The 18,895-nt window shown below is 41.2% G+C and overlaps 1 protein-coding gene across 1 annotated transcript in view; it reads left to right on the forward strand.

Annotated features, from left to right (window-relative positions):
• The window catches only part of impg1a (interphotoreceptor matrix proteoglycan 1a), a gene marked incomplete at its 5' end in the record, with an annotated part of 65,317 nt that overhangs the window by 16,300 nt on the left and 30,122 nt on the right, over positions 1 to 18,895 (forward strand). Inside the window, 4 exons of the mRNA XM_079526321.1 lie at positions 367 to 530; positions 5,006 to 5,191; positions 8,292 to 8,350; positions 10,885 to 10,908. Coding sequence (XP_079382447.1) covers positions 367 to 530; positions 5,006 to 5,191; positions 8,292 to 8,350; positions 10,885 to 10,908 — 433 coding nt within the window. The remainder of the gene's footprint in view (positions 1 to 366; positions 531 to 5,005; positions 5,192 to 8,291; positions 8,351 to 10,884; positions 10,909 to 18,895) is intronic.

An 18,895-nucleotide genomic window follows, 5' to 3' on the forward strand; every position in this document is an offset into this window, starting at 1 on the left:
GGGTCTTGGTTTAAGATCAAATGAAACATTTAGTAGTGAATTCAGGGATTTGAAGGGACTTTAAATCGTGTTTGGGGCCATTTTATCCGTCTACTACGTTTTTGCGAGCACCCCAGACAGTTTTTACAAGTAATTGAAAAAGCACGGTCTCCCGAACCAAGGACGGTGCTCACAATTTCACAAAAGCCAGTAGACTTTAAAAATGACCCCAAACATCTTTGTAAGTGAAATTTCCCTTTAAGTTGTACAGGCAGAGCATTCCACCGAGTGATAGAAAGCATTTTTTGTTTTTTAACCTGGCTGACAAACACCCATTACAAGTATCGTGATGGTATGTTCATCTACGTTGGCTTTTATTGTTCGTAGGTCCAGTGGTTCCCCAGGCTGATGCCCCAGCTGAAGCCCCAGCTTTTGTCACCAGCACTCAGACTGATGCCCCAGCCGAAGCACCAGCTTTTGTCACCAGCGCTAGCATCCTACTCAGGCCTGCCTCTTCTAGTGCTGGACCGGATGAAACACCAACTGCACAGGTACAGTAATAACATGACTTTACTCCTGACAAAGAAGAGGGGAGGTGTGGGCAAGAGAGGAGAGGAGGGCAGGGCAGGGCAGGGCAGGGCAGGGCAGGGCAGGGCAGGGCAGGACAGGACATTCCTTCGATACATTTTAGACATTAATGCTGCAGGCTACTTTTAAATGATCGAGCGTCTTGTGATTCAACGTCTTGCTCAAAGGCACAGAGACAGGTCACGACATCGATTTAACAATGACGGAGGCATTGTCTGGCATTTATCCACCCCGTAACCATTTTATTATCTAGACATTTTGACATAATATGGTGCTCTCCTCTGTAAGGACGCACAACTTTTGCGCTGAATTAACCATTATGAACCCGCATCCCTGTTCTGGCGTGAACATTCAGCGAAAATACTAAACTCAGTGAGCTTACTATTTTCATTGAACATCCCTTAACGTTTTGCTGAACGTTCGCATTTGAGCTTAGCTCAGAATGCGTTGCGCTGTGATGCGCTATATGAGCTTGTATAGCGACTATTTGTGGTGAAGATTAGTGTAGAGAGAAAACTGTCGGGGATGTTAGGTGCTTGTACATGCACACATGGTATATCTGTATAAACCCTGTGGGAATCCGGTACACTATAGGTTTAAAAATATTAAGTCTATTCTACAGAGTAGCCACTTGGCCAATGGCCAACATGTCACCCACGTCTTCTCCTTTAGCTCAGTAGCAGTTTTCAAACTCACTGGGAAGCTTATGGACGTAAACAAGGATTTGCTCTTTAGCCAGCTGTTCTCTCCCTCTCTCTCAGCGCGAGTCCTAGCTCTGCGTGAGAGTCAATGCATTGCACCAAGCAGCCACATGGCGGAGTAACACTAGTGCATTCCCGAGTGTTATTTTGTCATATATAAAAGGAGTTTGGATAATGTCCTTGGAGAAACACTGCGATTGGTTTGATTTAGTTAAATGGCCAAAAAGAAAATACCAAGGCATTCTTGTGGAAAATGTTAAAAGCCTTTAATACAATGGCTAATGCATGGCAACGCCTTCATCAGGTTGACTTGAAGTCTCCTTAGTTTCATTTTTCCACTATGGTCTTCGTCTGTTCTTTTTTTGCCATTTAACTTTGTCACCCATTTGTACCAAATTGATGTGCTTCTTCCTCTTTTTCTTCTGGGTTAATTTAGTATTTTATTGCGACTGCAAGTTGCATTTACTATGAAATCGTGCATTTCCCGTCAGTCAGTCACCCCCAGGCATGACCATATATGGCCATGCCTGGGAGTCACGTGACATCACGTGACATCACTTCACATGACATCACGTGACATCATCAGGGATGGAGATCCCTGATGATATTAATATTAAGCCCATATATGGAGATCCCTGATGTCATCAATATTGGCCAGCAACTCTACATCTGACCTCAAACCCATATGTTGATCCTTCCCCATCCATCCTTCCTCTTCGATGTCTCCCTTTTGACTGATACCGGTCCATTTAAACTCTAGACGGGCCTGCCCTAACTGGGCCCTCATCAAACCCTGTACACTCAAGGCACTGCCCCCGCTGCCACCCTTAGATCTCCATATACGGTATGGAGCTGACCTGTTCTGACATTCCATATGTCTCGCCCTTTAGGGCAAGGTCGCTTCTTGCCCGCAGGCGTCTTACTGGTAATAGTGGTGTGAATTGTAGTGTCAGTAGTATACACTACTGGGATTTTAAATTGGCTGTATGTCTTTAAAAAGAGTATTGCATGTTTGAGGCTGGTTTCAGTATGATTGCTTTAAAGTTTAAACCATGCCCGAGTACGATTGGCCTTTCCCAACGGGCCAGCTTTCACATTAATTATGCCAGGGACACCTGAAGAGAAGAATTATGTTAAAAACACAAGCTTGCAGCGCAGCAGAAAGTAATGCAATGCAAGCTTGCCATTTTTGAATAGCCAACATTTAAATGGATAAAGTGGTTAAATCGATTGTGTTGCTACAGTATGTTAACTATTTTTGCTGGGGACCCCCTGGAACCCCCTGCCTAAGGACCACCTGGGGGTCCCCGGACCCCACTTTGAGAACCAATACCATATGAAAATGAACTTTCAAAGACATGAAACTTTCTGAAAGGTACACACAGTGAAACGTATCACCACACGCACACGCACATGCACGCGAATGCCGCATATGGCATACAATTGTCCCTGGAGGAAGTATTGTTTTATGAACAAATTTCAAATGTCCATCATTTCTTTCTCATGGTGAATTTAATATCAGCCAGAGAAGTTGATGACTTCACTTGGAAGTTGGAATAGAAAATATACAGTGGTGGAAAAAGTGCTCAATTTAGTTGCTTAAGTAAAAGTACGAATACTGCAACATAGAAATACTCCACAAGTAAAAGTACAGAATTCATAATTTACTTGAGTAAAAGTACAAAATATTGGCATCAAAATGTACTTAAAGTACTAAACGTAAAAGTACTCATTATGCAGAATGTCCCATTTCGACTTTTCCAAATGTATACAAATCTTTTGAAAATAACCGATCTACAAGCGTCACATCGCGACACATTATTGTGAGCTTGTAGATCGGCTATTTTCAAATGGACGAAAATGTATAATAAAAGGGCTGAAGTGAATAATGCATGTTTTCTAATCAAAATTAAAATCTCCAAAATAACTAGTAACTAAAGTTTTCAAATAATTGTAGTGGAGTAAAAGTACAAATTTTGGCTCCGAGATGTAGTGGAGTAGAAGTAAAAATAAGTAAGTATAAATACCTCAAAATTGTACTTACGTAATAAGTACAGTACTTGAGTAAATGTACTTAGTTACTTTACACCACTGCTTCTCTGCCTAAAGCCCACATAGGTGTACAGAATCTGTACTTAATACAAGACTTTAACTTAACTTGTTAGTTGTTACATGTACTGTTTATTGGTTTTAATTCTTATTTTACTTGTTTTTCCTAATGTCCTTTTCTTATGTTCCCTCCCCTGGCCCCCACACATGTAAAGCATCTTTGAGTAGCATGAAAAGTGCTATACAAGTCCCAGATATTATTATTAGTAGGGGTGCACGATTATGAAATTATGACTGATATCCGATCTCTGATTATTTGCAGGGTCATATCTGCCGATACCGATTCTGACCGATTCCGATATTATACAGAGGACCACAATGGAAACAAGCCTAGGCCTGCCTTGGGGCTTGGCCCAAAGCCTGTTAATAAAGTATTCAATCAATCAATAAATAGCCTATACTTTTTTCCAAATGTCTGTTATCACAACTGAATGACTATTGAATGAGATGAGTACACAAATTAAATGTAGATTTTATTTTATTTTTTGCTTAAATATTTTTGATATCTGTATTATTTTGAGACCGTTCCGATACCGATATGGCATTTTTATGGCCGATATGGCCAATTCCGATGATGCTACCGATTAATCATGCATCCCTAATTATTAGTAGTAGTACTCAAGTACATTTACTCAGTTACTGTCCACTTCTGAAAGCCCATGAACCACTTAATTCCATTTCGCTAGGATGGCTCAGGGTAGAAGACAGCGTTAAGCAATTAAAAATGAGATTGTTTTTTAAGATAGTCAAAGTAAGTGACACCCACAGCCACAATACAATACAATAGGTAGTGACAATGATCTGGTACCACCCAAATATAGAACAGACATTTCTCATTCTACTCTGCCACCAAAATGTGGAATGCCCCGACTCATCCCAATTGTGGATCATTGCCTGCTTTCAAAACAGGCCTGATAATCCATCTATCAGGAGACAAGGGGAGGTAAACTCAATTTCCCATAGAAAAGACTGCCAACATCTTTTCTCCTTTGTACACCCTGACTCATCCCTTAAAAAGCGTATCACTGGCTTCTTTTGAAACAGGCCTGAAAGTGGAAAAACCTTGGCAATGTGCAACAAATAGATGAATTAATCCTGGCGGGCAGTGGGTTAAGTACAGCACTTGAGTAAATGTAGGCCTACTTGTCCACCACCACTGCGCACGCTTCCTCACTGTGGTTCTGGTCCACCACCACTGCGCACGCTTCCTCACTGTGGTTCTGGTCCACCACCACTGCGCACGCATCCTCACTGTGGTTCTGGTCCACCACTGCGCACGCTTCCTCACTGTGGTTCTGGTCATGAAGGACACCACCACTGCGCACGCTTCCTCACTGTGGTTCTGGTCATGAAGGACTCCAAACACCTAGCCTCGCGTATCCAGCCTTCATATTCCTTTGCAATGCATATCGCCCCAGGCAGATTTAGTCTGGCGACTCTGGCCCCTCTCAATTGTGGGAGGACTTCACGGCCGAAGTCGTGACGAGCCAACCAGTTTCATCTGGAACCAGGCTATAACCAACCGGGGCACAGTATGCAAATATGGGGCGGGACAATGCAGAAAAAAATCTAATACTGAGAGGGACGAGACTAATAAATGTACTTACATTGTGGTTCTGGTCCTGCAGGACTCCAAACACCCCAAGGTGGTTCCAGAGAGCGTGGTGGAGCAGACTGTGAACCTGCTTCCAGAGAGCGTAGTGGAGGAGACGGTGGAGTTCAGCATTGACCTGGTGGACCCGGGATACCGAGAGCTGCTGGACGGCCCGGACTCTCCCCAGTACGTTGACCTCTCCCACCATCTGCAGGACCAGGTGGGACAACGTTAATGTCATTGCATAAAAAACAACACCACATAGCCAGAGACCCCACTCCAAATAGCAGCATAGAATGCAAGTCAAATATAGTCTATATATATATATATAAATAATCCCTCACACTGTAACTATACACACACACACAGTATATCTTCATATCATATGAACCTGTCACTGGATATACAGTACTGTAAGTATATTGCTCTTGTCAATGGCGCGCGCGCGTGCGTGTGTGTGTGTGTGTTGCACTTTTCAATGGTGTGTGCGAGTGTGCGACTGTGCGTGCTTCTGTGTGTTTGCGTGCGTGTAGGGGATGGACTTATGATTCCAGCAGTGTTTTCACAGCTCCTTGATAGGCTGTTTTTCTGTTTTTCCATGTCTCTCTGCCAGCCTGCAGGGAGGCTGCTGAGGGTTATCTAGGGTGTGAGGGATCCTTGAGCAAGTATCGGCTGTTTTTGACTGTGCCAAGTAAACCAGAACCTTATCAGCCTTTATATACATTTCTTTGGACTTTTATTAATTTACATTCTATTGACTGCCGTGGACGTAGATCTGTCATCTAAAATCCAATGCTCTGGATTAAATAATGAGTCTGTGATTCATAAATTGTGGAGCTCAAGCACATGGCTTTGAAGGGTACTGTAGCAGACCTACATGTTCTCAACATGTTATTCTGCAATGTGGGCTTGCAGATCAGCTATTTTGATAAATAAATTAAATGAAAAAAACAAAATATTTAAAATAAAAAACTAGATTTTGAGATTCATTTTTTTCCCATGTTTGATTTTTTTGCGATCGAGCGAAGCTTTGAATATTAGCATTTTTTGGGTCAGCCCTAACCGGAAGTGAAACATTTGAACTCCATCTGCCTCCATTATCATATTTATGTAGAAAAATACAATAATGTATATATGTAGAATAATATCAATCTTGTCCCAGATTGGGTTTTTGGTCATAACAGACAAGACCCTATAACTACAGAACTGATGATCGCGTTTACAAAATCAGTTTTCCGGGTGAAAGAAAAGACGATTGTCCGCCCCTCCATACAGCCTTACGCCAGGGCTCCACCGGACGCGTTGCGTCTCCGTCGCGTGCGTCAAAAAACGCACCGGTTCAATTTTAATGCACGCGTTAATGTCACGCAACGCGGGCAGTGGAGCCACCCTTCATTGATTAAAAAGGGAACATTCCCTGACGGTGACGGTGACGCGACGCTGACGCGCCCGGTGGAGCCCCGGTGTTAGTGGTCGACAATAAGCACTGGAAAAACACTGGCGGTGACGGAATAATTAATTAAATACATAGTGGCAATCAATAATAACCAGAACCAGGCGGAGATTATGTCAAAACAATCTAATTTAAAAAATGTCAAATATGTAAAAAAAATTAAAATAATCTAATTAAAAATAAGGCTAATCTACTCAGCCGTGTTGTGAGGTCATAGATCTGCTATAGCTAATTTATAAACATTTTGAAGGTATACCTTTTGAGTTCTGGATTCCTAGAATGCAGGGTTAGTAGCCTACTATACATCCTGGGCAGGGCTCAACATGGGTTCTGAAAACACCAAAACCGTATTTTACACAGCATTGTCACTTTGTTTGTGTAGTTACAAATGTATAGCCACAGTACTCTAGTAAAACTATACTTGCCTAGAACACTAAACCCGGGTGATTTTCACCCGGTCAATAATGTGTTTATGTGATTTTCTTAATGTTGCTGATGTCTGATGCTCAGAGACATCATAGAAGATACATTTGTTTCCCTGCCCACATCCCTGGTTTATTTTCTACAGGCAGGTGTTCGGGTGAATTTCACCCAGGTTTAGTGATAGAGGGTAGAAAAATAATAATAATACTCCCACAATGGGCTTTATTCATTTATCTATCTATTTATTATCACTGGACCATTCTCACATGTCCCAGGAATGGGTCAACCAAAGGAGAAGTCCCCAGCTTCCATGTTGAAATATGGAGTACCACAAATTGCCATGTATTGTTGTACTTTAATACATTTTGATGAGAAATAATGTTTATGGAATTTATTATAATAATCGTTTTCAACCCCGACCCCAACCTAACCCCGGAGGTTATTTTATGCACATAAACGTGCATGTTTGGTGCACATTTGTCTGCACATGTAATGTAGGCCTATTAAGCCTAGGGCTATAGTATAGACTATAGAGTGTCGCAGTCCCGCCCCCTTTCATGATAATGACAGGCCCGGAAGAGAATTCCCCATTCATTTTTCCCATAGACGATTCAAAAAGTATTTATTTAAAGACAAATCATGACAATAAACACAATGTTTTGGGACAATCAAATAATTAGACTAGAATTAGTAATTAGAATTAGTACCCTGCCCTTTTTTCTTCTAATTATCATAGGTGGCAATTGTATTACTGTACTTTTTTGATGAGAAATATTTTTCACAGAATTCTTTACATTGGGTAAAATATACTCGTTTAGTGTAAGTGTTTAGTGATGGTGTGACAAAAAATATGTTTAGTGTTCAGGCTAGGGCTATAGGCAAAGCCACATGCAGTCCATGTAGTACGTGGTATCCTGCTGTGCTGAGGCTCACACCAAAGCAGCTTACACAGCACACTCTGGAAAACCATGAGGGAAGGAAGGGGTCAGGTGGGTGAAAGCTAGAGAAGAGTTTCCATGCAGTGCCCATGCACTCGGATAAACAGTTCTTCCTTTCCTCGTAATCACAGATCATAGGAAACAAATTAAGCTCTTCACCACACAATCTCACCGGAGTGCTGCTCGAGTGTGTCGACTCAGGAACAATACCTACCGAGCTCTGTGTTTGTGTTGCTGAAGGATGTTCCCTATTAAGAGTTCTTAAAGACGATTATGCCATACGGGTATACAGGACGGGTGCTTAACTCTATATATAGAGATCAACGAGTTTCCCATTCATACCGCTGCCACCCTTTATTTTTTTTAAGAGACTTATTGTCCCATTGTCAAATACAATTTGGGACCATAAAGCAATTATATGCACCCGATTGAAGCTAAATATACTGTAAATGGAGATTATTAAAGGGTATACTTCTCCCTGTTTTCTTCTTCTTATCCCATTTCAGATGGAGCATGTTTTCGACACTCTCCCAGGATTTAAATCCATTCATGTTTTGGGGATTAGGTGAGTTTTGGGATGCCATGAAATTAAATAAATCTTTTAAAAGGATTATCTTGAAGAAAAATGAATGAATAGGAGTTTGTAATTAATTCACTGCTATGTCTATTTTCAAATAGCCATAATTTAAATATGGCCTAATTGGTTAATGAATGTTTTTTTTCTTTTTAATAACAATCCAAATCTACAAAGTAACATAGTAACTAAAGTTTTCTAATCATTGTAGTAGGCTATGTAGGCTATAAAAGTAGGCTATAAAAGTACAATATTTGACTCTGAGCTGTATTGGAATAGAAGTAAAAGTACCACAATTTTGAAATACTCGAGTAAAGTAATAGTACCTCAAAATTGTACTTAAACGTACTTAGTTACTTTCCACCACTGTTTATGTGTGGCATTTTGGAAAGGATAAGAGGCTCAGTCATGTCTCCAATGTGTCAGACACCAATGGAGGAAAACATTTATTTTTTGCTCTGAATGACAATGCAATAAATAGACCCCTCTTTACTCTCCATTTGTTCAGCATTGATTGATGCACCGCTAAAGCCAGAAGAACGCTCCTATAATTCATAGAGGAAATGGAACATCTGAATTTGTTCCAATAGTTATTTGAACATGGAACAGTGACCAAAATTGGAATGATTTGCAAAGACAATTAAATTAAAGTAAATGGCATCATGCTCAACCAAAAAGTGATTAATGAAATTACTGCCTGGCTGTCTCTGAAAACTCTTGTTCCTTTGAACAGACTATCTGTATAAAGACCAGCTCCAACCACCACACCCGTCACCAGTGTTGATTTTGACTGACAATATTCATTAATTTTAGTCATTTTGAATAAACTTCCATTTAGTTTTAGTCATAAGACTTTAGTCAACTGGATCTACAGTTGATTTTGTCGACTAAAATGTACATTTTGTCCGGCAGTGATGCCGTTTGAAATGCCTGATTCATACTCTACTGTATGTAACAGATCTAAAAGCTCACAACGTGAGCACGACACATTGTGATCTTGTAGATCGGCTATTTTCGGAGTGTGACACCTGCACACAACCAAGCATAAAATGAATGATTATATTGAATCTCTTCTCCACTAGTCCCTCCCTTACACTTTAGGCTAGTTTTTATCTGTTGATTAAATTGTCAGTAGGTCTATATGCAGTCTTAGTTTTTATTTTATTATTTTCAAATAAGCAAACCATGACCCATAGGAGGTCTTTGCTATGTTTCACCAGTTTCAATTGAAACGGGCCTCCAAGCTCATTCAACCCCCGCCACCCTTGGCGATCTCTCTCTCGCTCATTCGCTGCCTTGTTAAGTTACACCTATTTCCTGTTAATAACCTGAGTTAAATGTGCCACATTGGAAGGTAAAGGGGAGACACTTTATTGTGAAGGGACGGAAGGATGAGGAGAGGTGTTGTTGCTGCGTAATCGTAGAGAGTAATGGCTGCGAGCGATATTGAACAGTCAAAACTATTTGTCATAGTTTATACGCCTGTATCAACAGAATAATTATGTCATAGGCCTAGGTATATGGGGGCCTCATATTTGGTCTTGAAACGGGCCTCCTGATTCCTAAGGCCGCCCCTGCAGGACCCATATTCACTTAAATGAGATTTAATTTTATCCAACTTTTCTTTTAAATTATTTCAACACTTGTCCACACCTAGTAGTGACTGAACCTTTCATGATACACATGATCTACAGTATGGCAAGACTCAAAACAAGTGTTACTAAATTATTTTAGCTGTGGTGAAAACCAGAATAATTTGGTAGTGAGTGTTGAGAAAATGGGACATTTTACTTTGTCGGGGACTCGATCAGGACACCCAGCTTGAAACCGGAACAATTCCGGCCAAACTGGGACGTCTGGTGAATCATTAAGTCAGAGGAAATATGCTGTAGAATGAATTTCCTGTTGAATGCTGTGATCAGTTCAACGTGACTATATATGTGTTGTAGAACGGGATAGACATAGGCAACCTTTTGCCAGCAAAAAGGATCAAACCTACCCTTTTGGCTTGAAATGCACGACACCTATTGTTGGGTCAGCTACATGTATCTTAACTTGCCCAACAATGGTTTTAATTATTTATTTGATGTTTTTTTCCAGTAAGAATTGAGGCTCGAATACCTGCACGTATGTGGAGTAAGCAATAGGTCTATTAAAGTTAATCGATAGGCCTATTAGCTATGATTAATTGTTATCTGCAGACTGCAGTGTTGGGCAAGATAAGCTACATGACACTGACCCAACACTGCAAAACAGTGAATCATAGCTAATAGGCCTATTAATTAACTTTAATAGACCTATTCTCCACTATACGTGCAGGTATTCAAGCCTCAATTCTTACTGGGAAAAAAACAAATAATTAAAACCAGTGTTGGGCAAGTTAAGCTACAGTACATGTAGCTGACCCAACACTAAATTGGAACAAGTTGAGAAAGGCAAAAGGTCTCCTGGCTGTCACTCAGGTGGCCTCCCAAAGTCCATGATCATGAGTAACTAATCCTCTTGTTTCTTCCGTCCTATGTTAGCGAGACCAAGGACACCAATGATGGGTGAGTAAAACTAAGAGAAGAAAAACCAGTTGTGCTGAACAACATCGCCAGTGACCATTAGTGTCTTATTGTTTCCAGTGCTAATGCCCGTTATTACGCGACTAAAATGTAATTTGATTTTAGTCTACTAAATCTACAGATGATTTTGTCGATATTTATTTTGGCAGCCTGTGATGGCGTGGTTTTTTGTAAGATGACATGGAACATGGAAATGTCTGCCACGCCCACCAGGGTGTGAATTTGCGCTGGCCCAATATCCAGATTTGTTCACAATACATCTATCTACAGCAGTGGTAACCAACCTTTTCAAGCCCAAGAGCCCATTTTATTCCCAATTGTAAACCATGATCTACCACTAAAATAGGCTATGTTTAAAAAAACACTTTTGCGATTTCTGACAGGCTCAATGCATGTGCACACATCCACACAAAGACTATAGTTTAAATAAGAATAAATACTGATAGTTATATAATCAATGCCAAAATATTAAGACAAATGTATTTTTCCATAGTCAGAGTAGAGTAGTCACTGCTTGCCTGTAGGTATAGTAGTGAGTGAGAGGCTGTTTAGCTCTGTGGGTTTTTATACCATAGTTCTGTTCTGATATGCATGACAAGTCAAGTTGTGATTCACAACGCCCCCCGGGGGATAGCGGTCAAACAAGAGAACAAACAAACTCTGCAGTTGATGGCCCGATACACATGTCTGGGGCCATCACTGCAAGCTATTCTAAATCCACATTATGTGTATTGGTATACTGGCTGCCTGTCATTCTGACACCCGCTCACTCCGGGATCTACTTGAAGGGCTCGTGCGAGCTACTGGTAGCTCCCGAACCCCTGGTTGGTTTCCCCTGATCTACAGTATCAACAGGGCTTGACATTAACTTTTTGAGGCACTTAGGCAGTACATTTCCCATTCACTTGTCCGGGCACAAAAGTCACTTGTACGGAGCACGAGCACACAAATACATTTTACATTAACTAACTGTAAGTTGGTTTTGGTGAATACATGTTTGAATATTAGTTGAATATTCTCAGTTTACAAGTTAATAGTCTTAGAATGTCTGTGATCTAACATACATTTCATGTATTCCAAATACACAGCCATAGATTGTTTCTTTCCGCGACCGGTTAGCAGACTGACCTTGTCGGCATTTAAACTTGTAGCACTGCGTGTGCACTCACCCAATAATTACTTTCTAAGACTTTCACTGGGTCAGGTAAAATATCTCTACTTTTCCATGAGCTGCACATGGACGACATTCTCTCAAGCGAGGGGCCGGAATGAGTGCAGGAGTCAGGACTGAGCATATCAAAACTTCCTTTAGGAAGCACAAATGTATGGGCCTGCATAAAAATAGGTGGTGTGATCAATTACCACCTGCCAATTGTGTGCCCCATACATTTGTGCTTCCCAAACATCAACTGTTCCCAAAGGAATATTTTCAGTCCAGGTTTTCCTCATGTAAAAGTGGTGATATTTTACTTAAAACACGTTTTCTGCCAGAACTTTCAAATGGATATGAAACTAGAGCACAATATCGGACTCCAAATCTTAGGAATTAATTACTGGGTGGGTCAAACGCATTGCTATTTGCTAGCTACAAGTTTAAATGCCGACATGGTCAGTCTGCTAACCGTGCATGGATAGGACCAATCTATGTCTGTGTATTTGGAATAAATTAAATCTATGTAAGATGACAGACATTCGAGGGCTATTACCAATATTGGAAAGGTGATTATTAGGAAAGCCAGACAATAATGGCAGACAATATTGTTGGCTGCTAGGAGCATCACAGAAAAAGTGAAACCAAGAGTCACTTGTCCAACGGACAAGTACAAATTTGATGCACTTGTCCGGAAAGATTTATTACTTGTCCCGGACAAGCTGACAAGCCTTAATGTCAAGCCCTGGGTTAGCTATGCCGCCTCACTATTACTACTCTTACTCGAGTACATTTCCAAGACAAATTACTGAGTACTTTTAGATTGGTTGTTTTTTGAGAGGCGCTATCCCTTCAATGTCTGCCTTTCAGACATGATGTCTGTGGCAGCCAAGTCTATAGAATTTAAGTTTTAATGTTTGTCTTATTCAAGGGAAATTCCCCCCAAAACAGGCCCCCTGAACATCAGCATGCCCCCTGTGATGTCATGTGGCAGCCACACTGGGTTCCCCTCACTTCACACGAGTGTGATTTATTTTCTTCCCCACCTCTGCTCTCACACTAGCCGCAATTTGCAACTCTAGATTTTTTATAATGAATCTAGAGTTGCAATACCCTCCATTGACTCCCCACTCATCCAATTTGGTTTGTGATCTGCTTGTCTTAAACAACGTTAAACTCACCAACATTGCAGCTGTAGTCCAAGCTTGAATTATCCTCTTTCAATCTGCCGAGCTTGTTTTTCATAAAATCCACCGTAGACATGTTATGAGCTACTTTCTGTCAAGACATCCTCTGCAGGTGGAAGTGTTGCAGTTTGGAAGCACTCGTTTTTGTTAACGGGTCGCGCTGCTGCCTCCTGCATTATGTGCAAATTCGAAACAGGTGGTACGCAGGGCCGTTCAGTGACATACGACGAGTGCTTCCAAACTCCAGCACTTACAAAAAGAATGCCTGTGGCTTCCCCCTCCGCTCACCAGTGGCAGCAGGGCTTAATTCTCTCGCTCGGTGTTCAAACTGTCGTGACGATCGCCGCAATCAATTCTTACCTTTCTGTATATTGTATCAAAAAGGAGTTTAATCCTGTTATACTGATGTATAGAGCGTCGCAGTCCCGCCCCCTTTCATGACGACGACAACCCAGGAAATAATTCCCCATGCATTTTCCCCATAGACATTTCAAAAAGTATGTATTTAAAGATCTGTAAGCCTCGAACAAAGCCAACTCGGATCGTGACAACAAACACAATATTTTGGGCCGAACAAATAATTACAAAAAGGTTATTTTTTTCTTCTTTCTAATTATGTGTTCGCCCATGTACGCAAGCACGCACGGTGCACGTGCACACGTGCACACGCACACGCGCACACGCACACGCACACACAGTTAAAACCATGAATGAACACACTCAGCAGCATTTCAAACAACAAGCATGTAAATACAAAATATAAAAAACAATTTCACTGACCTTTGGCATCTTTGGATTGAACCTGCAAGTAGATATTGGAACTTCTTCTCTCTGGACTCTGGTGTTTGTTTGACTGAATGTTTTCAGGTGCTTGAGCATGGCAGCCATTTTGCTGCTGCACTCTGGGAACTCTGGGAAGTGTAGTTCGGCTATTTGAGGTGTAAGTTTTGACTCAGGATAGTCAGGAATGAGTCAAAACTACAATTAACAATGTTATTAGTTATTGCTGTCAGTTACCTTTACATGTCAACATATCTGCTGCGTAGACTAAAGAGCCCTTGTACGGGTCCATTTGGTTCCAGTAACACTGTTAAATGAACCCGAGGGTTTTAGTGATGTGACTCTCATCCAAGTCATCCATCAATCATGATAAGATATATCATCTGACATCTTAAGCAGTTGAGAGGCGCTATCCCTCCAATGTCTGCCTTTCAGACATGATGTCAACAAAGCTGTAGCAATTGAGCTAACATGGACTTCCAACAATAAAGGGAATGAAAGGGAGACCTGTGTTAGTCCCACATGGTGAAATTCACTTCCAGCTTCACTCGCTGCTGGCTGGCTGCTCAGATGGTGCTGATGATCGAGCGCTCAGAGTGGAGCAGTTACGGGTTAAGTATATCTGGCTCAGGGTCACTTGGACACGGTGACCTCCTGATCACCACACGACCTCTCCTCACCACTAAGCTACGTTTGCCCTAAAAAAGAATAATAATAATTACTCTTATTTTACTTAAGTAAAAGTATCAAATACTCAAGTCCTGAATTCAAAATGTACGGTGGTGTAAAACATACAAAAGTATTGGTGTCAAAATGTACTTAAAGTACCAAAAGTAGAAAGTACTCATTATGCAGAATGTCCCATTTCAAGTTTCAAATGTATATACACTTCAATTGAAAATAACAGATCTACAAGCTCACAATGTGTCGAGTTGCAACGCATTGTGAGCTTGTAGAGCTTCTTTCAAATGGCCAAAATGTACAGTATGTAGGGCTGAAGTGGTTATGTTTTTTTTGTAATAATAATCAAAATCTATGAAGGAACTATATAACTAAAGTTTTCAAATAAATGTAGTGGAGTAAAAGTACAATATTCAGAATCGAGATGTAGTGGAGTAGAAGTAAAAGTATTGGAAATGGGAAATACTCAAGTAAAGTACAAATACCTCAAAATTGTACTTAAGTACAGTACTTTAGCAAATGTACTTAGTTACTTTCCACCACTGGTAGCTGATCTCTCCCCGCCTGTATGCAGAGGGAGAGAGAGAGAGAGAGAGAGAGAGAGAGGGATAGAGACATCATCCATCAATCAATCACATCATATCATATCTGTTAGACACATCCTTACAAAACACAAACCAAAATCCATGAGCTGACAGACTAGATTAGATCCCGTCCCTGCTAACATGAGATGTAAAGACTTTCCCCTCATTAGCATGGCTGGCAGGCGAGTTTGGAAACGCTAAGCGGTGTTAACGCGGTAACAACAGTCGAGTTTATAGGCTGCCCTTCCTTGTTACCTTGTCTTCCCCCGTTGTGGCCTAGCTGGCCTTGCCTCGTTACCTTGTCTTCCCCCGTTGTGGCCTAGCTGGCCTTGCCTCGTTACCTTGTCTTCCCCCGTTGTGGCCTAGCTGGCCTACATGCCACCGCTCTCACCTCTACCGACATTACTAGCCCTGAATCTAACGGCCACGTAAGTAGCCTAACATCATATCAGTCTTAACCGGCCACGTAAGTCCCTTAACATCATATCAGTCTTAACAGGCCACGTAAGTCCCTTAACATCATATCAGTCTTAACAGGCCACATAAGTCAGTTTCGTTGCTGACAAAACAGTAGCCTCATGATCAACGCACAGGATGCAGCCTACTGAGATCTCTGTAGGTCAGTATAGATCTGGTTACTGAGAGCATTCAATGCAGTGATTAAATGTGACTTTGTCCCTTTCAATTCACTGTTAGCATTCGAAGCGGAGCTAAAGTTATATTTATCAAATTCTACATATTTGTGGGTGGGGTCCTCACACGTACAGTAGGGCAGGCTATGCAAGAACACACACACACACACACACACACACACACACACACACACACACACACACACACACACACACACACACACACACACACACACACACACACACACACACACACACACACACACACACAGTTTCCATCATTATCAGTCAAATCAGAGTCACTGTTGAACAATTTATTCTCCACCGTCACTGGCTGCACTGAATATTGATGATGTTTTTGATGGAGTTATGATGGAGTTATGATTTTCAGAAATGCATTGGTCATCTGTGCTCTGCATTCTGAGAATGTTGTGCTTGTTCAGTGTGTCCAATACTGCGACACAGTTTATTCATGCTGTGCGTGTGCGTGTGCGTGTGCGTGTGCGTGTGTGTGTTCAGCAATCGTGTATTTTTCAACAGTCAATACTGCAAATCCATGTTGCCTTTATCACAAGTATAGAAAAGATGTGCTGTATAATACAGAAGGCGTTCTCGCTGACAGTAAACACTGTGGAAATAGTCAATGATCACCTGTAATGATGACATGCCGGCCAATGAAAACACGCATAAAAATACGTGTTTGTGCTGTCGTCCAATGCAATTTATCGAGACATTCATATTTCAGCGCAGGTAAGCTATGCCTTCATCAATCAATACTGTGGAAGGCAGCTTATAGCTGATTGAACTTATTTTTTAATGTCTCAATAAATTATTGCATCTGAGCTACGCATGCACTCCTACTAATATTTCATAGAGTAGCCTACAACACCAACACACAAGTCCACGTCCAATAAATACTGTATGTCTCTGAGACAATGGCCATCTGAATTTTGCATGAGCTTGCTGACCTTATAAACATAAAGCACCCTTGGATTTGTCTTTGTTTATAAGCGTGTCTTAAATTCAAGGTCACTATAGCACATTCAGCATTCACATTGTGGATTTAGGCACGGCCTGGTCTGATGCCTTAGTTTCCATAGACTTGTCTTCTGTTGTTTTGGCTTATTGAGTTTGATGTATGACATTTTTGACATGTAGGCCTACAGTATGACATCGATGTGCACTAAAAGGGGTGTTTGTAAGGAAGGAAGGAAGGAACATGGTAAATGGTGCATTTATATAACGGTATCCTTTCTCACTAGCTGACCAGATTATTGGAAACATCAACTTGTAACACAGACAGATGATACAATCACAATGCTATTGACTCATTTTCCTCATCGCTTGTTTCCAGATGTATTGTACTAGAATTTCGCGGGCCTTCGGCCCGCTCATCCTAACGCCATGCGATGCGTCGCAAATGGGAAGAAGGCAATGGCAAGCCATGATGTTTCCATTTATGCATTTGCTTGGAAAGCGCAAAGTTGCCAAGCTGGCTGAGTGGCCCTGTTTGGTTTTGTGTATGTGCGTATGAAAGCGAGCATGGCAAGGCGCAGGAACAGTATACTGTACTGTACTGTACTGTACTGTAAGTCTTTGTACTGTACTGTACTCATGTGTACTGTACTGTACTGTTCTCTGTACTGTTGTATTAGTGTTATTTTTTATTATTATTATTATTACATGGATTAATATTCTGATGTACTGTACTGTACTGTTCTCTGTACTGTTGATATTATAGTTAGTAGTGTTGTGTTATTATTTATTATTATTATTACATGGATTAATATTCTGATGTGAGCTTTCTTTCTGTACTGTACTGTACTCATGTGTACTGTAGTGTTCGCTGTATTGTTGATATTATTGTTGTTATTAGTGTAGTGTTGTTATTTATTATTATTATTATGATTGAAAGAGAGCATGGCAAGGCGCAGGAACAGTATACTGTACTGTACTCATGTGTACTGTACTGTTCTCTGTACTGTTATTAGTGTTGTGTTCTTATTTATTGTTATTATTATTATTACATGGATTAATATTCTGATGTACTGTACTGTTCTCTGTACTGTTGATATTATAGTTATTAGTGTTGTGTTATTATTTTTTATTATTATTATTATGACATGGAGTAATATTCTGAGCTTTCTTTCTGTACTGTACTCATGTGTACTGTACTGTTCTGTACTGTTGTTATGATTAGTGTAGTGTTATGATGTTGTATTATTATTATTATTATTAGCGTTTTGTGGCGTGTGTGTGTGTGTGCGTGCCATTTCAGCTGCATCGCGAGGCGATCGAAAATCCCCCCCCCCCGCGCACGCACGCACACACACACCACACACACACACACGTGTCTGCAGTGACACTGCGTTGTACACAGCTGTTCTATTTCATCCTAACACTGGACGCCAATCATCCAGTGTTAAGCAGTCATCCATGATTCATAGAACCATAGTTACATACGTGACTTACGTTTTGTGTTGCAGCGCGTTGTTGCAGCGTGTGCGTGTAGTGTTGTTGTTGTGATCCATATATGCGCCTCGGTTCGTCCTGATTGTACCACGCCAGGTGTCGACGCGGTCGTGTTTGCATGATTGTAACTGTGTATGTAATCGCGGCGCTCTCCATCGAAGTTAGAATCAGTGTAGAACCTGTGTTGTTGTTCTTCTTCTTCTTCTACTTTTGGTTTCCGGCAGGCTGTACACTGTGTGTGTGTGTGTGTGTGTGTGTGTGTGTGTGTGTGTGTGTGTGCGCGCGCGCACGTGTGTGTGTGTGCGTGTGTGTGTGTGTGTGTGTGTGTGTGCCGTGTAACTTCCGGTAGTGTTTCCGGAAGTGTGAAAGGTAACACGAAACACACGTGGGTCACGTGGTGGGGTTTTGAGCCATTGGGAAGGGGTGATGTAGTGTTGCCAGGTCCACGTATTGTAAGCGAGTGGTAGTGTGTGAAAGTATAGG

The sequence above is a fragment of the Electrona antarctica genome (assembly GCF_951216825.1).
Source record: "Electrona antarctica genome assembly, chromosome: 17".
Taxonomy (NCBI): Eukaryota; Metazoa; Chordata; class Actinopteri; order Myctophiformes; family Myctophidae; genus Electrona; species Electrona antarctica.